The following is a 26,904-nucleotide window of genomic DNA, read 5'->3' on the forward strand; positions in this document are numbered from 1 at the left end:
CACTGTCGGAGTGTCAGTACTGAGGGAGTCAGAGTGTCAGTACTGAGTGAGCGCTGCACTGTCTGAGGGTCAGTACTGAGGGAGTGCTGCACTGTCGGAGGGTCAGCGCTGAGGGAGTGTTGCACTGTCAGAGGGTCAGTTCTGAGGGAGTGCTGCATTGTCGGAGTGTCAGTACTGAGGGAGTGCTGCACTGTCAGAAGGTCAGTACCCAGGGAGCGCTGCACTGTCGGAGTGTCAGTACTGAGGGAGCGCTGCACTGTCTGAGGGTCAGTACTGAGGGAGTGCTGCCCTGTCAGAGGGTCAGTACCAAGGGAGCGCTGCACTGTCAGAGGATCAGCGCTGAGGGAGAGCTGCACTGCTAGAGGGTTAGCGCTGAGTGAGAGCTGCACTGTCAGTGGGTCAGTACTGAGGGAGTGCTGCACTGTCAGAGAGTCAGTACTGAGGGAGTGCTGCACTGTCAGAAGGTCAGTACCCAGGTAGCGCTGCACTGTCGGAGTGTCAGTACTGAGGGAGTCAGAGGGTCAGTACTGAGGGTGTGCCGCACTGTCAGAAGGTCAGTTCTGAGGGAGCGCTGCACTGTCAGAGGGTCAGTACTGAGGGAGTGCTGCACTGTCGGAGTGTCAGTACTGAGGGAGTGCTGCACTGTCAGAGGGTCAGTACTGAGGGAGTGCCGCACTGTCGGAGGGTCAGTACTGAGGGAGTGCTGCACTGTCTGAGGGTCAGTTCTGAGGGAGCGCTGCACTGTCTGAGGGTCAGTACTGAGGGAGTGCTGCACTGTCTGAGGGTCAGTACTGAGGGAGTGCTGCACTGTCGGAGGGTCAGCGCTGAGGGAGTGCCGCACTGTCAGAGGGTCAGTTCTGAGGGAGTGCTACATTGTCGGAGTGTCAGTACTGAGGGAGTGCTGCACTGTCAGAAGGTCAGTACCCAAGTAGCGCTGCACTGTCGGAGTGTCAGTACTGAGGGAGTCAGAGTGTCAGTACTGAGGGAGCGCTGCACTGTCTGAGGGTCAGTACTGAGGGAGTGCTGCACTGTCGGAGGGTCAGCGCTGAGGGAGTGTCGCACTGTCAGAGGGTCAGTTCTGAGGGAGTGCTGCATTGTCGGAGTGTCAGTACTGAGGGAGTGCTGCACTGTCAGAAGGTCAGTACCCAGGGAGCGCTGCACTGTCGGAGTGTCAGTACTGAGGGAGCGCTGCACTGTCTGAGGGTCAGTACTGAGGGAGTGCTGCCCTGTCAGAGGGTCAGTACCAAGGGAGCGCTGCACTGTCAGAGGATCAGCGCTGAGGGAGAGCTGCACTGCTAGAGGGTTAGCGCTGAGTGAGAGCTGCACTGTCAGTGGGTCAGTACTGAGGGAGTGCTGCACTGTCAGAGAGTCAGTACTGAGGGAGTGCTGAACTGTCACAGGATCAGTACTGATGGAGCGCTGCACTGTCAGAGGGTCAGTACTGAGGGAGAGCTGCACTGTCAGAGCGGGTCAGTACTGAGGGAGAGCTGCACTGTCAGAGGGTCAGTACTGAGGGAGAGCTGCACTGTCAGAAGGTCAGTACTGAGGGAGAGCTGCACTGTTCACTATCAGATGATTTGGTAACAATTTCAACTCGCAATTCCCTCCCCACCCACTCCCTACCCACTCTGGCTGTCACCCCCTTACCCACTCTGGCTGTGACCCCCCCCCCCACCCACTCTGGCTGTGACCCCCACCCACTCTGGCTGTTATCCCCCCCCCCTACCCACTGTGGCTGTGACCCCCCCCCCCCCACCCACTCTGGCTGTAACCCCCCCAACCCACTCTGGCTGTGACCCCCCCAACCCACTCTGGCTGTGTCCCCCGCCCCACCTACTCTGGCTGTGACCCCCCATCCCTCTCTTGTGGAAATGTTGTGATCTCCACCCTCTGTGTTCCAGCTCCATCGCTGCCGCTTCGTCGCTGGGGGATTCCTCAAGAGGAGGAGAGACAGCAGAGATCACAGGAGGAGAGTGAGCAGCCTGCAACCCCCCTCAGCCATCAGGAGACTCTGGCCGAGTCTCTGTACATTACCCGGCCATTGTTACACCGTATCCTACACTGCGAAACAAGGAGGCCATTCAGCCTCCCCTGTTAATTGGGAACAAGAGGAGGCCCTCCTTGGTTTGTTACACAAGAAGAGTACACGCATTGTGCCCATCAAACCTAATTATACAGGAACAAAAAGGGGGGCCATTCAGCCCCTTGGTTTGTTACTCAGCAACAGAAGAGGGGGCAATTCAGCTCCAAGATATTTGTAGAGGAACAGGAGGTAGGCCATTGCCAGCTGCTCAGGATTTGCAGTCTGTCAGAATTAGCTGTTTTCCTTATCCCCCGATCTCTCAGTCATGGCATTAGGAATATGGGGTCAGAAATCCTGGAAACCGTGGCTTGTGTCTGGAATCCTGGACATAGCGAGGTGAGTCAGAACCCACACTACACTGAGTCCAGAGGTAGTGCGAAGAAACGGGATTGAACTGTTACCTGGAGCTGGAGCTGTACTGAGAGCAGCACACGGGTGTGTTAACCGGAATCTGAGTTATACTGACAGCAGCACACGGGTGTGTTAACCGGAATCGGAGTTATACTGACAGCAGCACACGGGTGTGTTAACCGGAATCGGAGTTATACTGACAGCAGCACACGGGTGTGTTAACCGGAATCTGAGTTATACTGACAGCAGCACACGGGTGTGTTAACCGGAATCTGAGTTATACTGACAGCAGCACACGGGTGTGTTAACTGGAGTCAGAGTTATACTGACAGCAGCGCACAGATGCAGTGAACAAACACAACTGGGACCTATCCACCCTCGGTTCCAGCACTGTGTTCCAATCTCCCCAAATCAACTCATGGGTATCCAGATTCGGAATGGCAGCCAACTACCCCAATTGGGGGCATATACGCTAACCAACACCACCAACCTTCCCTCCAGTACACATGTTATAATCATGTACCTACTCCCCTGATCCGCCACCACCTCCATTTGAAACCTCACCCACTTGCCCACCAAAATCGCCACCCCCAAACCCTACTATCAAACCCTGAATGGAACACCTGGCTCATCTGGTCCTTCACCCTCAAATGGGTCTCCTGCAGCATCACCACATCAGTTTTCAAACTCTTCAAGTGTGAGCGGTCCCCCCAACCCTCTCATTCCTTGTCACCATTCTGACCCTCCTTCCCTTCTATCCGCAATCACCACTACCCCGCGCATCTGGCAGGATCGACCTTTAGTCACCATCAACCCCCACCCCTGCCTCCCTCCCCAGAATCCTCCCAACCTCTTGCTCTTGCTAACACCTCACCCAGTATCGATCCTTTCCCTCACATTCACACCTCCCAGGCCCCTCCCCCCACCACACTCCCGTTCACTCACCAACCTTCATTTGCTAATGAGATGACCCCGGCCAGAGTCCCCTCCTCCTCCCAAACACACCCTTAGCAACCGCCCCTATGCCAAGATCCACCCCACCGCACAAAAGAAAAATGATCCCAGTCCGCATTGTCCAAGTCCAAATCCCAAGCTCATCTCAGTCCCAGTCCTTCAGCCTTCACGAATGCCTCCGCCGTCTAAAAATAGAAGTCCTTTGAATTGTGAGTCACTCTCAGCTTTGCAGGGTAGGCCACTCCAAACCTCTCACCGCTGCTGTACAATGCTGCCTTCACCCAACCAAAGGCCACCCACCTTCTCGCCATCTCTGGCGTAAGATCTTAGTATATATGTACACCAACACCTTCTCACCTCTCCTCTCGCTTCTGCTTCGCCCAACTCAAAACCTTCTCCCTTACCTGGAAACTGTGGAAGCAGACTATGACTGCCCTCGGTGGCTCACTCGTTTTAGGCTTCAGCTGGGGCGGCTGATGGGTCCTGTCCGACTCATAAAGGGAGGGTGCCCCCCCCCAAATAGCTTGGTGAACATGCCCGCAAAGTACTCGATCGGCCTCCGGCTGTCCACTCCCTTGGGTAAGCTCACAATCCTCAAATTTTGTCTCCTTGGTCTGGGCTCTTAGCTCCTTATTGACCACCGCCACCCTCCACAGCTCCTCGCCCATCAAGGTGAACTGGTCTCTATGCTGCGACAATGCCTCCTCCACCCCTTTCATCTTCTCTCCTTGCTCCCGCACCTCCATCGATGTCTTGGTTAACGCAGCCTTTATCGGGACAAGTGCCTCCTCCACCCACTCTGAGTGAGATCATCATCTCCCTCCGATGTACCTCTAAATGCTTGGCGAACAGCCTTTCAAATTCCTCCAAAACCACCTCAAGTCAGAGTTTCAACGTTAATGGGAGCGGCCCCGCCCGCTGAACCAGCACCCGCCACTTTTCCTCATGTTGGACTCACAGCAGTACTCGCCAGCAGACCTTCGCTCGCCCCCTTCCTTCCCTGACCTTTCTTCTGGAACTTCAACATTCTTCCGATTCCTTTGAATTCCCCTCATCCATAAAATACTCCGGCGACCGGGCAAAATATATCCAAAAATCAAAGACACTAGCAGGAGCCACCTAACATGCAATCTGCACCTATATGTCGCCACCGGAAGTCCAGTGCACGGACCTGTTAACCGGAATCCGTGTTATGCTGACTCCAGCGCACGGACCTGTTTAAAGCGATCAGAGTTCTGCTGAAACCAGCGTACGGTCATCTTTTGAGGGATTGGAGTTATACTGACATCAGAACATAGTCATGTTTAAAGGGATCAGAGTTCAGCTGGCAACAGCACATTGACCTGTTAACCGACATCAGTGTTATACTGACCCTGTTGTCCTGTATCTTGTAACCCGTGTGTTTCCCACAGCCTGAGTTTGATGAGGGACCCCAAGCAGATGAGACAGGCCGAGCGTGCTGAGCTGCGACGACGAACCTTCCTCTTGCTGTATTACCTGCTGCGATCCCCATTCTACGACCGATACTCAGAGTAAGAGACTCTTGCTTTCTGATACATGGCTATGTCGGGTATTTGGGCCCCTCTTTACAGGGTTTTGGAGAGTATCTCGCCCATTTTTACAGTGCGAGTATCTGGAGAGCCTGTTTACAGGACACGGGATGGGGGGGGAGGTATGTGGATCCTTGTTGACATTCTATGTGCTACTTCGAGTCCTGGGCCATGTCTATTTGGTGAGTTCCAACTAACATCACCTCTTTGTAACCAGATCCTAGGGTAAACTCTCTCTCACCTCATGCTGTATTTCTCTTTCCAGGAGTAAGATCCTTTTTCTGCTCAGGGTGCTCGCTGACTATGTTCCAGGAGTCGGTCTGGTGGCTCGTAAGTATTGATAACTACACAAGTATGTTTCTGCTGTGGGATAAATTACCTGATAGTAAAGAAGTCTCAAGGAAACAGTGATCATAACAACAGAATTTCACATTCAGTTTGAGGGAGAGAAGTGTGGGTTTAAGGCTAGGTCTTATCCTTGTAGTTGCGTTATTTACGTTTGAGGACAGAATTGACTTGCGTGAACTGGGAAAATAATTTAAAAGGCAGAACAATAGAGAAACAGTGGCAGACATTAAAGAACATGGCTCTCAGCTAATATATATTCCATTGAGAAAGAAAGACTCCATGAGTGGGGTACATCATCTCTGAAGTTAAGGATAGTATCAATTTGAAAGAAAAAGTTAACAATACTGTAAAGATTGGTGGTAAAATAAAAGATTGATCATATTTTAGAGGCCAGCAAATGACAAAAGAATGAGGAAGAAATTAGCGAATAAGAGAAATATTAAAAACAGATTGTAAGAAGTTCTACAAATATTTAAATAGGAAAATATAAGAATATAGTAACTAAAATGAGTGTTGTCCTCTCGAGTGTGAGACTGAGGAATTAATAGTGGTAAACACGGAAATGGCAGAAGCCATTTTGATATTTTGTACTTGTCTTCGCTGTAGAAGACAAAGAAAACCCCAAGCGGAGTTGAAAAACAAAAGACAAAAGGAGGAATTTAAAACAGTCACTATCACTGGGGAATAGATACTGGGAAAAGTATATAATTGAAGATTGGCAAGTCCCCTGGAGCTGATGGTCTGTATTCTCGGGTCTTAAAGGAAGTGGCTGCAGAGATAGTGGATGCATTGATTATAATCTTTCCAAATTCCCGAGATTCTGGATCGGTCCCAGCCAATTGGAAAATCGCTAATATAACACCTCTATTGAAGAAAGGAGCCGGGCAGAAAGCAGGAAACTATAGACCAGTTGGCCTGATGTCTGTCAGAGGGAAAACGTTCAGGTCCATTATTAAGGAGGTTATAACAGGACATTTGGAAAATCATAATACAAATCAGTCAGAGTCAACATGGTTTTGTGAAAAGGAAATCCTGTTTGTCAAATTTATTAGGAAGTAACAAACCGAGTGGATAAAGGGGAACCATTGGGTGTGGTGTACTTGGATTTCCAAAAGGCTTTCGACAAGGGGTGCCACATAAAGGGGTACGACACAAGCTGAGAGCACGTGATGTAAATATGTTAATATGGATAGAGGGTTGGTTAGCTAACAGGAAGCAGAGAGTAGGGAATAGTGGGTCATTTTCAGGTTTGCAAGCTGTTACTAATGAAGTGCCACAGGGATCAGTGCTAGGGCGTTTTTGCAATCTATATCAATGACTTGGATAAGGGACCGAAGGTATGGTAGCTAAATTTGCTGATGACATAAAGATAAGTAGGAAAGTAAGTTGTCATGAGGAGGTAAAGATCTTTAAGGGGATTTAGGTAGATTAAGTGACCTGGTACTCATGAATCACAAAATGCCGGTTTGCCGGTACAACAAGTGATTAGGATAGTAAATGCAATGTTGGCCGCTATGCAAGGGAATGGAATACAAAGGTACGGAAGTTTTAGCACAGCTGTGCAGGGCACTGTGTACTGTTTTGCTCTCCTCACTTTGAGAAAGGATTGCATCAGAAGCATTTCAAAGAAGGTTCACTCTCCTAATTGGTGGGATGGAGGGAGTTACCTTATGAGGAAAGGTTGGACAGGGTGGGCCTGAACCCATTGTAGCTTAGAAGATTGAGAGATGATCTTATTGAAACATTTGAGATCCTGAGGGGACTGGACAGGAAGGATGCTGTGAGGATGTTTCACCTTGTGAGAGAGACAGACACAAGGGGATACAGTTTAAAAACCAGATGTTACCCATTTAAGGTTGACATGAAGTGAATGTTTTCCTCTGAGAGTTGTTGATCTGAGGAACTCTTCTCCGAAAGCAGTGGAGCCTGGATCATTGAATATATTCAACACATAGGGATAGAAGGTACTGTAGCCAAATTTACAGATGACACTAAAATAGGTGGGATAGTAAGTTGCAATGAGGAACTACTATCCTTACAAATGGATATAGATAGGTTAGGTGAGTGGGCCAAAATCTGGCAGATGGAGTTTAACGTGGATAAGTGTGAGGTTATCCATTTTGGTTGGAAAAATGGAAAGGCAACTTATTATTTAAATGGAGAGAAACTTCAGAGTGCTCTGGTGCAGAGGGATCTGGGTGTCCTCTTGTATGAATCTCAGAAAACTAGTATGCAGGAAATAAGGACGGCAATTGGAATTTTGTCCTTTATTGCAAAAGGAATAGAGTTTCAAAGGAGGGAGTGTTGCTGCAACTGTACAAGGCATTGGTGAGACCACACCTCGAGTACTGTGCACAGTTTTAGAACATAGAACATAGAACGATACAGCGCAGTACAGGCCCTTTGGCCCACGATGTTGCACCGAAACAAAAGCCATCTAACCTACACTATGCCATTATCATCCATATGTTTATCCAATAAACTTTTAAATGCCCTCAATGTTGGCGAGTTCACTACTGTAGCAGGTAGGGCATTCCACGGCCTCACTACTCTTTGCGTAAAGAACCTACCTCTGACCTCTGTCCTATATCTATTACCCCTCAGTTTAAAGTTATGTCCCCTCGTGCCAGCCATTTCCATCCGTGGGAGAAGGCTCTCACTGTCCACCCTATCCAACCCCCTGATCATTTTGTATGCCTCTATTAAGTCTCCTCTTAACCTTCGTCTCTCCAACGAAAACAACCTCAAGTCCATCAGCCTTTCCTCATAAGATTTTCCCTCCATACCAGGCAACATCCTGGTAAATCTCCTCTGCACCCGCTCCAAAGCCTCCACGTCCTTCCTATAATGCGGTGACCAGAACTGTACGCAATACTCCAAATGCGGCCGGACCAGAGTTCTGGACAGCTGCAACATGACCTCATGTTCCAGGAGTATTTACTGGAACTCAATCCCTCTACCAATAAAGGCCAACACTCCATAGGCCTTCTTCACAACCTTATCAACCTGGGTGGCAACTTTCAGGGATCTATGTACTTGGACACCTAGATCCCTCTGCTCATCCACACTTCCAAGAACTTTACCATTAGCCAAATATTCCGCATTCCTGTTATTCCTTCCAAAGTGAATCACCTCACACTTCTCTACATTAAACTCCATTTGCCACCTCTCAGCCCAGCTCTGCAGCTTATCTATATCCCTCTAACCTGCTACATCCTTCCACACTATCGACAACACCACCGACTTTAGTATCGTCTGCAAATTTACTCACCCACCCCTCTGCGCCTTCCTCTAGGTCATTGATAAAAATGACAAACAGCAACGGCCCCAGAACAGATCCTTGTGGTACTCCACTTGTAACTGAACTCCATTCTGAACATTTCCCATCAACCACCACCCTCTGTCTTCTTTCAGCTAGCCAATTTCTGATCCACATCTCTAAATCACCCTCAATCCCCAGCCTCCGTATTTTCTGCAATAGCCTACCATGGGGAACCTTATCAAACGCTTTGCTGAAATCCATATACACCACATCAACTGCTCTACCCTCGTCTACCTGTTCAGTCACCTTCTCAAAGAACTCGATAAGGTTTGTGAGGCATGACCTACCCTTCACAAAGCCATGCTGACTATCCCTGATCATATTATTCCTATCTAAATGATTATAAATCTTGTCTCTTATAATCCCCTCCAAGACTTTACCCACTACAGACGTGAGGCTCACCGGTCTATAGTTGCCGGGGTTGTCTCTGCTCCCCTTTTTGAACAAAGGGACCACATTTGCTATCCTCCAGTCCTCTGGCACTATTCCTGTAGCCAATGATGACATAAAAATCAAAGCCAATGGTCCAGCAATCTCTTCCCTGGCCTCCTAGAGAATCCTAGGATAAATCCCATCAGGTCCCGGGGACTTATCTATTTTCAGCCTGTCCAGAATTGCCAACACCTCTTCCCTACGTACCTCAATGCCATCTAATCTATTTACCTGGAGCTCAGCATTCTCCTCCACAACATTATCTTTTTCCTGAGTAAATACTGACGAAAAATATTCATTTAGTATCTCGCCTATCTCTTCAGACTCTACACACAACTTCCCATCCCTGTCCTTGACTGGTCCTACTCTTTCCCTAGTCATTCGCTTATTCCTGACATACCTATAGAAAGCTTTTGGGTTTTCCTTGATCCTTCCTACCAAATACTTCTCATGTCCCCTCCTTGCTCGTCTTAGCTCTCTCTTTAGATCCTTCCTCGCTACCTTGTAACTATCCATCGCCCCAACTGAAACTTCACACCTCATCTTCACATAGGCCTCCTTCTTCCTCTTAACAAGAGATTCCACTTCTTTGGTAAACCACGGTTCCCTCGCTCGACGCCTTCCTCCCTGCCTGACCGGTACATACTTATCAAAAACATGCAGTAGCTGATCCTTGAACAAGCTCCACTTATCCAGTGTGCCCAACACTTGCAGCCTACTTCTCCACCTTATCCTCCCCAAGTCACGTCTAATGGCATCATAATTGCCCTTCCCCCAGCTATAACTCTTGCCCTGCGGTGTATACTTATCCCTTTCCATCATTAACGTAAACGTCACCGAATTGTGGTCACTGTCCCCAAAGTGCTCTCCTACCTCCAAATCCAACACCTGGCCTGGTTCATTACCCAAAACCAAATCCTTCGTGGCCTCGCCTCTTGTTGGCCTGTCAACATATTGTGTCAGGAAACCCTCCTGCACACACTGTACAAAAAACGACCCATCTAATGTACTCGAACTATATCTTTTCCAGTCAATATTTGGAAAGTTAAAGTCTCCCATAATAACTACCCTGTTACTTTCGCTCTTATCCAGGATCATCCTCGCCATCCTTTCCTCTACATCCCTAGAACTATTTGGAGGCCTATAGAAGACTCCCAACAGTGTGACCTCTCCTTTCATGTTTCTAACCTCAGCCCATACTACCTTGGAAGATGAGTCCCCATCTAGCATCCTCTCCGCCACCATAATACTGCTCTTGACTAGCAGCGCCACACCTCCCCCTCTTTTGCCTCCTTCTCTGAGCTTACTAAAACACCTAAACCCCGGAACCTGCAACATCCATTCCTGTCCCTGCTCTATCCATGTCTCCGAAATGGCCACAACATCGAAGTCCCAGGTACCAACCCATGCTGCCAGTTCCCCTACCTTATTTTGTATACTCCTGGCATTGAAGTAGACACACTTCAAACCACCTACCTGAACACTGGCCCCCTCCTGCGACGTCAAATCTGTGCTCCTGACCTCTATACTCTCATTCTCCCTTACCCTAAAACTACAATCCAGGTTCCCATGCCCCTGCTGCATTAGTTTAAACCCCCCCCCAAAGAGCACTAACAATTCTCCCCCCCAGGATATTTGTGCCCCTCAGGTTCAGATGTAGACCATCCTGTCTGTAGAGGTCCCACTTTCCCCAGAAAGTGCCCCAGTTATCAAGAAATCTGAATCCCTCCCGCCTGCACCATCCCTGTAGCCACGTGTTTAATTGCTCTCTCTCCCTATTCCTCATCTCACTATCACGTGGCATGGGCAACAACCCAGAGATAACAACTCTGTTTGTTCTAGTTCTGAGCTTCCATCCTAGCTCCCTGAAAGCCTGCCTGACATCCTTGTCCCTTTTCCTACCTATGTCGTTAGTGCCAATGTGGACCACGACTTGGGGCTGCTCCCTCTCCCCCCTAAGGACCCAGAAAACACGATCCGAGACATCACGTACCCTTGCACCTGGGAGGCAACATACCAAACGTGAGTCTCTCACGCTCCCACAAAATCTCCTAGCTGTGCCCCTGACTATCGAGTCCCCAATTACTAATGCTCTGCTCCTCTCCCCCTTCCCTTCTGAGCAACAGGGACAGACTCCGTGCCAGAGGCCCGTACCCCATGGCTTACCCCTGGTAAGGACCCCCCCCCCCCCACAAGTATCCAAAGCGGTATACTTGTTTCTCAGGGGAACGACCGCAGGGGATCCCTGCACTGACTGCTTCTTCCCAGTCCCTCTTACAGTTACCCATCTATCTCCAATCTTTGGTGTAACTAATTCCCTGAAGCTGCTATCTATGACCCCCTCTGCCTCCCGAATGATCCGAAGTTCTTCCAACTCCAGCTCCAGTTCCCTAACTCGGTCTTGGAGGAGCTGGAGATGGCAGCACTTCCTGCAGGTAAAATCAGCAGGGACACTAACGGCATACCTCACCTCAAATATCCTGCAGGAGGAACATTGCACTCCCTTCCCTGCCATCCCTCTATTTGGTCCCCTTATTTCAGGAACTTTATAGTGGCATTGGAGGCAATTCAGAGGAGTCTCACTGGATTGATTCCAGAGATGAGGGGTTTGTCTTGTGAAGAGAGATTGAGCAGTTTAGGCCTATACCCTCTAGAGTTTAAAAGAATTTGTGGAGATCTAATTGAGGTATATAAAATATAAAGGGTATCGACAAAGTAAACAGAGCGGATGCTTCCTCTTGTGGGGCAGTCGCAGATTTAAACACAGATGAGAAGAAATTACTTCTCTCAAAGGGTCGTCAATCTGTAGAATTCACTGCCTTAGAGTGCGATGGATGCCGGAACATTGAGTCTATTTAAGGAGGAGATGGACAGATTTTTAACTAGTAATGGGTTGAAGAGTCCCGGAGAATGGGGCAGGAAAGTGGAATTGAGCCCAAGAGATCAGCCATGATCGTACTGAATGATAGAGCAGGCTCGCAGGGCTGAATTGCCTACTTCTGCTCCAAGTACTTATGATCTAATGTTATGTTCTTGTGTTCTTATATTCAAGACAAATTTTTAATAGACAATGGAATCAAGAATTATTGGGGGGGGGGGGGGGCGAGATACGAAATGTGGTGTTCAGGCCACAATGGGATGAGCCATGGTCTTATTGAATGGCGGGGATAGCTGAAGGGGCTGAAAGGCTTACTTCTAATTCCTCTGTGTTTTTGTGATTCCGCCTCTGCCTTTTGTAATCCTGATGCAATATAGTGGGAGAGAGCAGGAATGGTGCACAGAGAAACAGTTATTGGGTCAATGATCTCATGGTGGACCCCAGGAGGGGAGCAGTGGATGTGGGGTGGGCAGGGGTTCCCCAAATCGAGGTCTGGAGACCAGAGTTCTGGTTGGTGGTGAGGATGAGGGCGGTGGGTTCGAGGAGCTGTGGATCCAGATGTTTGATCTGATGATGCTGATTTGTTTCTCTCTGTTCCAGGTCCACTCATGGATTATTTACCAGTTTGGCAGAAGATATATTTTTATAATTGGGGTTGATCAGCCTCTCTCACCAACACAATGGAAAGTAAATTGTACTGTTCAAAATCAACTGTATTCAGCAACATTGTACAAAGCTTGGACCATCAGAGATTTCCTTTCCAGTGTGCGATCCTGAAACAATGCGACCGAGACCAGCTCACAGTCTGACTGTATAACTGTGATCATCTCAGTTTGACTGTATAACTGTATCGTGACCATCTCACAGTCTGATTGCATAACTATCGTGACAAGCTCAGTCGGATTGTATAACTGTATCGTGACCAGCACTCGCTCTGACTGTCTAACTGCATAGTGACCAGCTCACAGTCTCACTGTATAACTGTGATAAAGCTTAGATCACAGTCTGAGTATACAACTGTCTGAAAGTTCATAGTCTGACTTGACTAGAGTCCAGCTCAGTCTGACTGTAAAACTGTGACAGAGCTTAGCTCACAGTCTGACTGTATAACTGTGATAGAGACCAGCTCACAGCTAACTATAACTGTCCGACCAGCTCACAGGCGGACTGTATAATTGTGTGACAGAGACCAGATAACAGTCTGACTGTATAGCTGTGACCATCTCACAGTTTGACTGTATAACTGTATCGTGATCAGCTCTCACTCTGACTGTATAACTGTGACAGAGCTTAGCTCACAGTCTGAGTGTATAACTGTCTGACGTGTTCACAGTCTCACTTTACTAGAGTCCAGCTCAGTCTGACTGTGTAACTGTGACAGAGACCATCTTGCAGTCTGACTGTAGAAATGTGCAAGAGACCAGCTCACAGTTTGACTGCAAAATATGCTGACTGACCATCCCTGATTTACACCAGGTTAACCGAAGCCGGCTGTCAGACGATTGAAGGTGCCACCATCTCCAATTCTGAACGTCACCCAAGAGCCTGAAGCATAACCTGCGGCTATGTCAATGAGAAATGGTTGGCCAGGTCCCTTGTGGCAGAACAGGACTGAACATGGTTCTGGGCCAGACTATATTGAAGTGGTGACTCCTGATACTCTTGCAGTGCCTCTGAACACATTTGCAGTCGGAAACCCTCACCCAACTTGTCCCTGCTGTGTGTTGGGGATATGTTACATTGCCCACCTGGATTGCTGGTCAATTCTTCCAGTGGATCAGTGTTTGCAGCTAGTTCACTCAAATAGAAGGGTGGTGATTTAAAGTGTTTTGTATATATCAAACCCCAGGATGAATGGAAACTGGGATAATAAATGGATGTTTTGACATAGTTCTCTCAGTTTCTGTTCTTTGATCTCTCCTGTTTTGGGAGGGGTTGGGGCTGTCGGTGCTGACCATCGAATTTAAGAGCCGTGAGGTGATGATGCAGCTGTACAAAACTATGGTAAGGCCACATTTGGAGTACTGTGTACAGTTCTGGTCGCCTCATTTTAGGAAGGATGTGGAAGCTTTGGAAAAGGTGCAAAGAAGATTTACCAGGATGTTGCCTGGAATGGAGAGTAGGTCTTACGAGGAAAGGTTGAGGGTGCTAGGCCTTTTCTCATTAGAACGGAGAAGGATGAGGGGCGACTTGATAGAGGTTTATAAGATGATCAGGGGAATAGATAGAGTAGACAGTCAGAGACTTTTTCCCCGGGTGGAACAAACCATTACAAGGGGACATAAATTTAAGGTGGAAGATATAGGAGGGATATCAGAGGTAGGTTCTTTACCCAGAGAGTAGTGGGGGCATGGAATGCACTGCCTGTGGAAGGAGTTGAGTCGGAAACATTCGGGACCTTCAAGCAGCTATTGGATAGGTACATGGATTACGGTTAAATGATATAGTGTAGATTTATTTGTTCTTAAGGGCAGCACGGTAGCATTGTGGATAGCACAATTGCTTCACAGCTCCAGGGTCCCAGGTTCGATTCCGGCTTGGGTCACTGTCTGTGCGGAGTCTGCATGTCCTCCCCGTGTCTGCGTGGGTTTCCTCCCACAGTCCAAAGATGTGCAGGTTAGGTGAATTGGCCATGATAAATTGCCCTTAATGTCCAAAATTGCCCTTGGTGTTGGGTGGAGGTGTTGGGTTTGGGTGGGGTGCTCTTTCCAGGGGCCGGTGCGGACTCGGGGGCCGGATGGCCTCCTTCTGCACTGTAGATTCAATGATAATCTATGATTAATCTAGGACAAAGGTTCGGCACAACATCGTGGGCCGAAGGGCCTGTTCTGTGCTGTATTTTCTATGTTCTATCTCTGTTGGGAACCTCCAGCCCCATGACACTCAATCAGATTGAGAGGGCCCAGTTTTGTGTCAGCAATTTTCAACTGAGCCAAGAACTGAGACACTTTGGGGTAACGGGGTTTGGTTGCAAGGGCAGGAGAAAGGGAGGGAAAATTAGAGGCAGGGTAGTGAGAAAGTTCGGAGAGCCACCTGCGGAGAGAGAATCATAGAATCCATACATAAAATCTCTACAGTGCAGAAAAAGGCCATTCGGCCCAGCAAGTCAGCACCGACCCTCTGGAAGAGCACCCTATCTTGACACGTCCCCAACCTATTCCAGTAACCCCACCTAAACTTTTGGAAACTTAAGGGGCAATTTATCATGGTCAATCCACCTAACCTTTACATCTTTGGAATGTGGGAGGAAGCTGGAGCAGCCGGAGGAAACCCACACAGACACGGGGAAAATGTACAAACTCCACACAGTCACCCGTGATGTTCTTGTCATATGGCCTGATTTATATTACAAGAACACTTGTAGCTAAAGTTATAAATGATTTATTAACATTAACTGTGGGTTAAATATATGCAAAACAACAGATGAATAACAGTATGAACATGCACAAACCACTATCTCTCTTCCCTACTCTCCAGTCAGTCAGAGGTCACCTGACCACTGACATTCACCTTTTACTAATGAGACTCCTAGTGGTCAGTCGGGGAATTACAACACAACCATGATATCACTACATCCCCTTTCCTTTGAAGGAATAACTTAATACATTATCATCAGTATTTTTACATGTGATATCATTAGCCTGAGAGTCTAACAGTATTAATTTAAAACATTTTTTAAACCGGTTGAACAAATATATATATATAAATATATATACAAGAAGTATGTACAAATCTACAAATTGAGTCGATCAGGTTTGCTTCTGACTCTGGTTGATCTTCTCAAAGTTTGACCTTGCTGCTCAGAACTTGTAGATTCAATGTTCTCCATGACATTCTCATGCTCAGGAGCTGCTGAACTATCTGATACTGCAGCTGATGTTGATTCTGATGTACATTTGTCATGCATCACGTTGTTGTGAAAGTCTCTCTGGTTTCCAAGGGTGTGTGCCGATTTCTTCTTAAATCCAACCCATCCTCTGTACATTGCAGGGATGAGGTGCTACTTCTTCAAGTACAATGGCTTTTCTCGACCACTTGACTGAATCTTATATTCTCAGAATGTCATCACTACTCCGGTGGTAATAGACACTCTATAATGGAACTGCTTTTGTTTTGGTTTAATGTTTGGCATTTGCTGCAGAATACCACTATCCTTTTCCAAGTATGGAAGTGTGGTACGCAACCTTCTATTCATGAGTAACTCTGCTGCCGATCTACCATGTGACAATGGTGATGCTCTGTAACTCAGTGCGAGATATGGATCAGATTGGCTGTCCATTTCCACCTTCAACAATTGCTTGACAATATGTGCACCTTTTTTGGGTACAATGGACTCGACGTGACAGCGAAGTATTGCCACACTTCACTTATTTATTTTTTTCTTTGTTGTTTTTTTTGTTGAAATTGTAGTTGTTGAAGTTAACCGAAGGTTTAAGACATGGCAGGAGATCGCAGACCCGTGCCATGCTCCTCGTGTGCGATGTGGGAGCTCAGGGACACGTCCACTGTCCCTGGCTCCTTCACGTACAAGAAGTGTGTCCAGTTGCAGCTCCTGTTAGACCGCTTGACGGCTCTGGAGCTGCGGTTGGACTCACTTTGGAGCATCCGCGATGCTGAGGACGTCGTGGATAGCACGTTTAGCGAGTTGGTCACACCGCAGGTGAAAGGTACTGAGGGAGATAGAAAATGGGTGACCAAAAGACAGAGCAAGAGTAGGAAGGCAGTGCAGGTGTCCTCTGCGGTCATCTCCCTGCAAAACAGATATACCTCTTTGGATACTGTTGAGGGAGATGGCTCACCAGGGGAAGGCAGCAGCAGCCAGGTTCATGGCACCGTGGCTGGCTCTGCTGCGCAGCTGGGCAGGAAGAAGAATGGCAGGGCTATAGTGATAGGGGACTCAATTGTAAGGGGAATAGACAGGCGGTTCTGCGGACGCAATTGAGACTCCAGGATGGTATGTTGCCTCCCTGGTGCAAGGGTCAAGGATGTCTCGAAGCGGCTGCAGGACATTCTGGGGGGCGGGGGGAGGGTGAACAGCCAGCTGTCGTGGTGCACACAGGCACCAACGATATAGGTCAAAAACGGGACAAGGTCCTACAAGCTGAATTTAGGGAGCTAGGAGTTAAACTAAAAAGTAGGATCTCAAAGGTAGTAATCTCAGGATTGCTACCAGTGCCTCGAGCTAGTCAGAATAGGAATGTCAGGATAGAGAGGATGAATGCGTGGCTCGAGAGATGGTGCAAGAGGGAGGGATTCAAATTCCTGGGACATTGGAACCGGTTCTGGGGGAGGTGGGACCAGTACAAACCGGACGGTCTGCACCTGGGCAGGACTGGAACCGTTGTCCTGGGGGGGGGTGTTTGCTAGAGCTGTTGGGGAGAGTTTAAACTAATATGGCAGGGGGATGGGAACCGATGCAGGAAGTTGGAAGGTAGTAAAACAGGGACAGAAATAAAAGGCAGTAAGGGGGAAATGTGCAAGGCAGAGAAGCCATTGTCAAAAATCAAAAAGGGCGACAGTACAAGGTACAGTGACTGAGGGGAGCTCAGTGAATAGGACGAGGAATACTAAAAGAAATAAAACGGGAAGTGTAAACATTAATGGTAAGCGACACGGCAGGTTGTTACATGAAGATTATGGGTTCAACGACAAGGAAAATTTGGAGAACGGTTAAGAGGAAATATAACTTAGGAGAGGTTACTGATCGAGGTGTTAAGATTCAGAACAGAGGTAAAAAAGCCAACATAAGTGTACTTTACCTGAATGCTCGTAGTATTCGGAATAAGGTAAATGAGTTGATGGCGCAAATCATCGTGAATGACTATGATCTAGTGGCCATTACTGAAACATGGTTAAAGGATGGTCACGACTGGGAGTTAAATATCCGAGGGTATCAAACTTTTCGGAAGGACAGAGTGGATGGTAAGGGAGGTGGTGTAGCTCTGTTATTTAAGGATGACATCCGGGCAACAGTAAGGGATGACATCGGTGCTATGGAGGATAAGGTTGAATCCATTTGGGTGGAAATCAGGAATAGTAAGGCGAAAAAGTCACTGATAGGAGTAATCTATAGGCCACGAAATAGTAACATTATGGTGGGGCAGGCAATAAACAAAGAAATAACTGCATGTAGAAATGGTACAGCAGTTATCATGGGGGATTTCAATCTACATGTCGATTGGTTGAACAAGGTCGTTCAAGGCAGCCTTGAGGAGCAGTTTATAGAATGGATCCGCGATAGTTTCCTAGAACAGTATGTAATGGAACCTACAAGGGAACAAGCGGTCCTAGATCTGGTCCTGTGTAATGAGACAGGATTGATTCAGGATCTCATAGTTAGGGATCCTCTCGGAAGGAGCGATCACAATATGGTGGAATTTAAAATAGAGATGGAGGGTGAGAAGGTAAAATCAAGCACTAGTGTTTTGTGCTTAAACAAAGGAGATTACAATGGGATGAGAGAAGAACTAGCTAAGGTAGACTGGGAGCAAAGACTTTATGGTGAAACAGTTGAGGAACAGTGGCGAACCTTCCAAGCAATTTTTCACAGGGCTCAGCAAAGGTTTATACCAACAAAAAGGAAGGACGGTAAAAAGAGGGAAAATCGACCGTGGATATCTAAGGAAATAAGGGAGAGTATCAAATTGAAGGAAAAAACATACAAAGTAGCAAAGATCAGTGGGACACGAGAGGACTGGGAAATCTTTAGGGGGCAACAGAAAGCTACTAAAAAAGCTATAAAGAAGAGTAAGATAGATTATGAGAATAAACTTGCTCAGAACATAAAAACATAGTAAAAGTTTCTACAAATACATAAAACAAAAAAGAGTGGCTACGGTAAATATTGGTCCTTTAGAGGATGAGGGGGGGATTTAATAATGGGAGATGAGGAAATGGCTGAGGAACTGAACAGGTTTTTTGGGTCGGTCTTCACAGTGGAAGACACAAATAACATGCCAGTGACTGATGGAAATGAGGCTATGACAGGTGAGGACCTTGAGAGGATTGTTATCACCAAGGAGGTAGTGATGGGCAAGCTAATGGGGCTAAAGGTAGGCAAGTCTCCTGGACCTGATGGAATGCATCCCAGAGTGCTAAAAGAGATGGCTAGGGAAATTGCAAATGCACTAGTGATAATTTACCAAAATTCACTAGACACCACTGTTTAAAAAAGGAGGTAGGCAGAAAGCGGGTAATTATAGGCCAGTGAGCTTAACTTCGGTAGTAGGGAAGATGCTGGAATCTATCATCAAGGAAGAAATAGCGAGGCATCTGGATGGAAATTGTCGCATTGGGCAGACGCAGTATGGGTTCATAAAGGGCAGATCGTGCCTAACTAATTTAGTGGGATTTTTTGAGGACACTAACAGTGCGGTAGATAACGGGGAGCCAATGGATGTGGTATATCTGGATTTCCATAAAGCCTTTTAGGTGCCACACAAAAGGTTACTGCATAAGATAAAGATGCATGGCATTAAGGGGAAAGTAGTAGCATGGATCGAGGATTGGTTAATTAGTAGAAAGCAAAGAGTGGGGATTAATGGGCGTTTCTCTGGTTGGCAATCAGTAGCTAGTGGTGTCCCTCAGGGATCAGTGTTGGGCCCACAACTGTTCACAATTTACATAGATGATTTGGAGTTGGGGACCAAGGGCAATTTGTCCAAGTTTGCAGACGACACTAAGATAAGTGGTAAAGCAAAAAGTGCAGAGGATACTGGAAGTCTGCAGAGGGGTTTGGATAGGTTAAGTGAATGGGCTAGGGTGTGGCAGATGGAATACAATGTTGACAAATGTGAGGTTATCCATTTTGGTAGGAATAACAGCAAAAGGGATTATTATTTAAATGATAAAATATTAAAACATGCTGCTGTGCAGAGAGACCTGGGTGTGCTAGTGCATGAGTTGCAAAAAGTTGGTTTACAGGTGCAACAGGTGATTAAGAAGGCGAATGGAATTTTGTCCTTCATTGCTAGAGGGATGGAGTTTAAGACTAGGTGGGTTATATTGCAATTGTATAAGGTGTTAGTGAGGGCACACCTGGAGTATTGTGTTCAGTTTTGGTATCCTTACTTGAGAAAGGATGTACTGGCACTGGAGGGTGTGCAGAGGAGATTCACTAGGTTAATCCCAGAGCTGAAGGGGTTGGATTACGAGGAGAGGTTGAGTAGACTGGGACTGTACTCGTTGGAATTTAGAAGAATGAGGGGGGATCTTATAGAAACATATAAGATTATGAAGGGAATATATAGGATAGATGCGGGCAGGTAGTTTCCACTGGCGGGTGAAAGCAGAACTAGGGGGCATAGCCTCAAAATAAGGGGAAGTAGATTTAGGACCGAGCTTAGGAGGAACTTCTTCACCCAAAGGGTTGTGAATCTATGGAATTCCTTGCCCAGTGAGGCAGTAGAGGCTCCTTCATTAAATGTTTTTAAGATAAAGATAGATAGTTTTTTGAAGAATTAAGGGTTATGGTGTTTGGGCTGGAAAGTGGAGCTGAGTCCACAAAAGATCAGCCATGATCTCATTGAATGGTGGAGCAGGCTCGAGGGGCCAGATGGCCTACTCCTGCTCCTAGTTCTTATGTTCACATCTAAAACTAGGATCGTTGACACTCACGACGACCTGACGAATTTTGTGTCTGGCAAAAATTGACTTGGTATGCAGTATTACACTGCTTGCCATTATGCGTGACAGAGCCATTTCGGGATAGTTTGAAAAATAGTCTTATGATAATTAATCTTTCCCTCGTAGATGAAAGGGACCCACAGCTACTTTCTGCCATGGTGCCATAGGTAAATCAGATATTTGCATAGGTTCTCTTGTTCGCTTGCAATGATGCGTCTGTCATGTGTCACAACAACTGACCATCCTGTCAATATCCTGGTTCATACCTGGCCAGTAAACAGTCACGAGCTCTCCGTTTACACTTCTCAATCCCGAGATGTCCTTCTTAAGTACACCCTTGCGAAGAGATTGAGGTATAACTATAGTGTTCAAACAAAGCACCACTCCATTAATGATACTGACTTTATATTGTAGAACTCCACACATTGACCTCTGGGCCGGTGAGTTGAGGTTCCTCATCACCTTTTGGAGAGTTTGATCCTTCCTGGTCTCTTCGATCTCACATAGTTTTGTAGCTGATACTGGTAGTAGTGTGGAAATAAGATTGATATGCAGATCTACATCTTCAGCAATTTCACGAATATTTTGTATCGGCGCTCTCGATAATGCATCTGCTGAAAACAAATATTTGCCTGGCCTGTAGATGAGATCATCATCATGTGACTTCATCATCAACCTCTGAATGCGTGGAGACATTTGGGATTCTTCTTGGTGTTAACCAAAGGATGATCGATGATCTGTCTCAGCTGTTAAAGTTGGAAGCCCATAGATGCAGCTGTGGAATTTCTCCATGCCGACAACTAAACCCAGGCATTCTTTCTCGATTCGAGCATACCTCTGCTCTGTTGCCATCATGGATCGTTTTCCAATTGTCATGCTCGAGTTGCAGAACTGCTCCCAGAACATCTTTCGACGTGTCTATTGACACTTTGATCCGCTTAGATGGGTCAAAAAATGTGAGAACTGGCGTGATGGACAGTGAAGCCGTGAGCTTCTTCTTGATCATGTTGCTCAGTCCAAGTGAAATCTGTTGTCTTATGCAGGAGATCACATTGATGACTTTTTGCTGACAGGTTTGGAATGCATTTCCTGATAAAATTGATCATATCCATCACTCTTAAGATGGTTTTCTTGTTGTGTGGTTTTGGCATGTTCAGAATTGCTTGGATTTTGTCCTGGTCAGGTTCAATGCCATGCAATGAGAGCTTGTCACCTCGGGATGTGACCTGTTACCCCAAATTGGCACTTTTGTTTGTTGAGTTCCAGCCCATTTCTCCTGATGCTCGTTAGAACTTTAAGCAACCTCGGATTGTGCTCTTCTATGGTTGAGCCCCAAATGACATCATCCACGTACACACGTACACCTTCGATGCCTTTGATGATGTGCTCCATGGCATGGTTAAAAATATCTGATGCCAATATGATCCCAAACGGCATCCTCAGAAAGGGGGGCATGGTAGCACAGTTGCTTCACAGCTCCAGGGTCCCAGGTTCGATTCCTGGCTTGCGTTACTGTCTGTGCGGAGTCTGCACGTTCTCCTCGTGTCTGCGTTGGTTTCCTCCGGGTACTCCGGTTTCCTCCCACAGTCCAAAGATGTGCAGGTTAGGTGGATTGGCCATGATAAATTGCCCTTAGTGTCCAAAAAGGTTGAGTTGGATGGGGTTACTGGGTTACGGGGATTGGATGGGGGTGTGGGCTTGTGTAGGGTGCTCTTTCCAAGATCTCATGCAGATCCGATGGGCTGAATGGCTTCCTTCTGCACTGTAAATTCTATGATCTATGAATACCGTCCAAATGGCGTATTAAAATGCAGTACTTTGTTCCTCTAGCTTTAGTTGCCGGAAACCTTGAAATGCATCAAATTTCATAAAGAATTGTGCGATCGCAGATGTGATTTCCTCACACTTTGGTATTTGGTAGTGTTCTCTATTGATATTCTTGTTAAGCTCTTTAGGATCCATGCATATACAAATATCGCCATTCTTTTTCTTTACACAAACCATGGAATTGACCCAGTCGATAGGTTCTGCTATCTTTCTGATTACTTTTAATTTTGTCATTCTGTCTAGCACCTTTTTGATGTGATCCCGAAGAGTTGCAGGTACTCTTCTTGGTGCATGTATCACAGGTTTTGCATCCTCTTTGAGTTGTATCTTGTAGGTGAATGGTAGTGCACCAAAACCTAGGACCACATCGCTGAATTTGCTGATAATGTTCTCAGAATCATCTGGAGTGTTGATCCAATCCTTTGTGGATGCTATATACCAACTGCACTAGACCGAATTCTTCACAGGATTGATCACCTAATAATGAATCCAAGCCCACGGGTACAATACAGAATGGGACAGAATAAACTGTGTTCTTCACCACCACACTCCAGTCACAAGGACATAACATTTAATGTTTGAACCATTACAATTTCTCAGAGATATTTTGTGATTTCTTCTAATCGGCTGAATTTTTACATTTTTTTTTGAATCAGTCATGCTGATTAAATTGGCTTTGGCACCAGTGTCAAATCTCAATTGGACCATTGTACAGCTCACAACAGAAATTCATCCCGAGGAGGAGGAGAATACTAGGGAGGACAAAGCACCCATCTTTGATGAGGGAAGTCAAGGACAGCATAAAAGCAAAAGAAAAGGCATACAAAGTGGCAAAGGATTAGTGGGAAGTGGCAAGGATTAGTGGGAAGCCACAGGATTGGGAATCCTTTGATGTAACACCGCTGTTTAAGAAGGGAGGGAGGCAGAAGACGGGAAATTATAGGCCGGTTAGCCCGAGTTCGGTCATTGTTAAGATTTTAGAGTCCATTATTAAAGATGAGATCGCGGAGTACTTGGAAGTGCATGATAAAATAGGACCGAGTCAGCACGGCTTTGTCAAGGGGAGGTCATGTCTGACAAATCTGTTAGAGTTCTTCGAGGAGGTAACAAGGAAATTAGACAAAGGAGAACCAGTGGATGTAATTTGGATTTCCGGAAGGCCTTTGACAAGGTGCCGCAGCGGTGACTAGTGGTGTACCTCAGGGGTCTGTGCTGGGACCACAACTTTTCACAATATACATTAATGATCTGGAAGAAGGAACTGAAGGCATTATTGCTAAGCTGGCAGATGATACAAAGATCTGTAGTAGTATTGAGGAAGCAAGGGGCTGCAGAAAGATTTGGACAGGCTTGGAGAGTGGATAATGAAGTGGCAGATGAAATACAATGTGAAAAAGTGTGAGGTTATGCACTTTGGAAGGAGGAATGGAGGCATAGACTATTTTCTAAATGGGAAATGCTTAGGAAATCAGAAGCACAAAGGGATTCGGGAGTCCTTGTTCATGATTCTCTTAAGGCTAAGGCTGTGGAGGCCAAATCACTGAATGTCTTTAAGACAGAGATATATAGGTTCTTGATTAATAAGGGGATTGGGGGTTATGGAGAGAGAAAATATCAGCCATGATTGAATGGGGGGGGCAGGCTCGATGGGCCGAGTGACTTAATTCTGCTCTTAATTCTGTGTCTTATGGTCTACTTCAAGCGGTAGCAGCTATTTGTCCTCATCAACCACATTTATTTTAACTGGAGCATCAGTTTGCATTTTTTAAGTGCAGGAGAATATTTTGATGTCTCCAAAAATTCTTCTTCTCTGTTATTACTCCAAGAAACAATGATGTTTCATCAATGGAGACTGTGTCTTCCACTGTGTTGACTGATCTGAGGTTGAGCTTAGAGTAACAATTCTGAACAAAGTGATTTTTTCCTTTACATCTGGATCAAATATTGCCAAACGCTGGACACTGCCTTAATTTGTGCGTTTGACCACATCTTTTACACAGAAATACTTCTTCCTGATCTTTAACCTGTTTGCTGGTTTACGAGGATCTGCAGGAACTTTCCCGCCTTTTTTCAGAAGTCTCCTTCCTTTTTGGAAAAAGGGCGACAACCGGAGTGCTTTCCTCCAAGAAAACACCACCATTACTGAGAAACATTTTAGAATGCTGTGCTACTCGCTCGGGAGCCTGACTAATCTTAACTGTTTGTTCCAAAGACAGCTTTAATTCATTCAGCAACCTTTCCCTCAGCTTATTTTCATTCACACTGAACACACTCTGGTCCCGAATCATGGAAGATTCCACCGCAGAAAAATTGCAGGTTTTAGTTTTTGACTTTAAATCAGTGGTGAAATGATCTATGGACTCTTCGGTCTTCTGTAAACGTGATCTAAACACATCGCGTTCATAAATTTCATTCTTTCTGGGGGTGCAATGTTCATCAAAACTTCAAATTACTTTGTTAAAAGTTTTACTACATCGTTTGCAAATTTGAATGTATTAAACACAGCAATTGCTTCGGCCCAGGCCGCTGTTAGAAGCATTGTTACCGTACACAAATCTGATTGCTCTCCTAAATTTACTGCAGTAAGAAACAGATTAAATTGTTGTTTAAACACACGCCTGTTGCTGCCCACATTACCTTGAAATCTGAGACTCATTGGTGGTTTCAACAACTCCATGTAGTTCATTCTTGCAGCCTGCAAAATCTTTCTCTGTGGACCTCGTGGCAGGCTTTACCGATGATGTATTCGTTTTTCTCAGTGTTTAATACCATCCAGCCCTGGTACCATGTGATGTTCCTGTCGGATGGTCTGATTTATATTACAAGAACACTTGTAGCTAAAGCTATAAACAATTTATTAACATTAACTGTGGGTCAATTATATACAAAACAACAGTTGAATAACAGTATTAACATGCACAAACCACTATCTCTCTCCCAGCTCCCTAGTCAGTCTGAGGTCACCTAACTCTAACATTCACTTGTATACTAATGAAACTGCTACTGATCAGTTGGTGAATTACAACACAACCATGATGTCACCACATCACCCAAGGCCGAAATTAAACCCTGACGCTGTGAGGCAGCAGTGCTAACCACTGTGCCTCTCCTAGAGAGATGAGACTTAATTTTAAAAAGAACAGGGAGATCCCCTGTGCGTGGAGCAACCACATTCTTAGAAAACAGTGACGTCACAATGAAATGGGTAAGTTTAGCTGGTGAATAGTTTTCTCATTTATCTTCTGAAATGCAGGTAATCTATTAGTAATGTAAGGCTTAGTAGTGAGGTTGAAGACTTAGTAGTAAGGTTTGCTCACAGTAATAACACTTAGTCGTACTGCTGAGAAAATGCATCCTGTTGAGGTTTTTTGCCTTGCACTGATCAGGACAGACTTGCATCGATTTGTACTGAATGAAAAGAATGCTGATTGGTTGGCAAATGGACTCTGTCAAGGTTTTGTTTAAATTTACATTAACTGTTCCCGTGGCAGTGCCTCTACCAATAGGAGTCCACCTGCTAACCAATCACAATCACGTATTTCCTGCCCAGTGCCCAGGTTCAGGGTAAATGCTCTGGGCTGGAGAATAACTTGTATTGGGAGGAAGAGGATGCAGTTGTCGTGGTCCATGTAGGTTCCAGTGACATGGGAAGAACTAGGAAAGTATGAGTATGAGCAGCTCGGGCTAAATGAAAAAGCAAATCTTTAAAAGTAATCTCTAAATTGTTGCCTGTGCCAGGAGCAAATTGTCGGAGGGTGAATCAGGTTAGAGAGATGCATGTGTAGCTCGAAAACTGGTGTGGGAGAAATGTGCTTTGATTCATGAGGCACTGGCACCAGTACTGGGAAGTTGGACCACTGAAATGATCTTGACCTGAACCCTACTGAGACCAGTGTTCTAGCGAGTCATATAACTAAAGTGATAGAGTGGGCTTTAAATAAATAGTGGGAGACAGAGATCATATGATGAGAGATGAGGAAAATTAAAGGACAATGACAGGGTAATAGAGCAGAGTGGTGATTTAGGTAAGGATAACCAGGCTGTGGAGGAAGGGACAGGATGTATCTACTGGTGCACTCTGAAGTTTTATACAGTCAGATATTGCAAAAATGGTAAAGAGACAGAGTTAAAGTCTCTGAATCTGAATGTGGATAGCATTCATAACAGAATAGATGAATTGTTAACACAGATAAGAGATCAATATGTTTGACTATTACAAATTTAACACTTCAGAATGATAGGAAGCTAGGAGAAGGTTAGCTCCCTTAATCAAGAACGATATTAGCACAGTAGGGAGAGTTGAACTTAGCTTGAAAGAGCAAGATGTAGAATCAGTTTGGGTAGAGATAATAAGAATGGTAAGATGTCTCTTGTCAGAGTAGTTTATAGGCCCCTAACAGCAGTTGTATGGTAGGACAGTATTCAGGAATAAATAAATTGGACATATAAGAAAGGTACTGCAATAATAATAATGATGGACTTCAATCTACGTGTAGATTCAACGAATCAGGCTGGCAACGGTAGCCTGGAAAAT

General features: G+C 46.0%; 1 protein-coding gene across 2 annotated transcripts in view; it reads left to right on the plus strand.

The window, feature by feature from the left end:
• pex16 (peroxisomal biogenesis factor 16) overlaps positions 1-13,804 on the plus strand; it is a 32,160-nt gene extending 18,356 nt beyond the window's left edge. For both annotated transcript variants that reach the window (XM_072518728.1, XM_072518729.1), the window contains exons 7-11: positions 1,902-2,051; positions 2,347-2,419; positions 4,801-4,920; positions 5,204-5,268; positions 12,519-13,804. In XM_072518728.1, coding sequence (XP_072374829.1) covers positions 1,902-2,051; positions 2,347-2,419; positions 4,801-4,920; positions 5,204-5,268; positions 12,519-12,577 — 467 coding nt within the window. In that variant the 3' untranslated portion in view covers positions 12,578-13,804. The remainder of the gene's footprint in view (positions 1-1,901; positions 2,052-2,346; positions 2,420-4,800; positions 4,921-5,203; positions 5,269-12,518) is intronic.
• The last annotated feature ends 13,100 nt before the right edge of the window (positions 13,805-26,904 follow it).

This window comes from Scyliorhinus torazame, chromosome 10, assembly GCF_047496885.1.
Source record: "Scyliorhinus torazame isolate Kashiwa2021f chromosome 10, sScyTor2.1, whole genome shotgun sequence".
Lineage (NCBI taxonomy): Eukaryota > Metazoa > Chordata > Chondrichthyes > Carcharhiniformes > Scyliorhinidae > Scyliorhinus > Scyliorhinus torazame.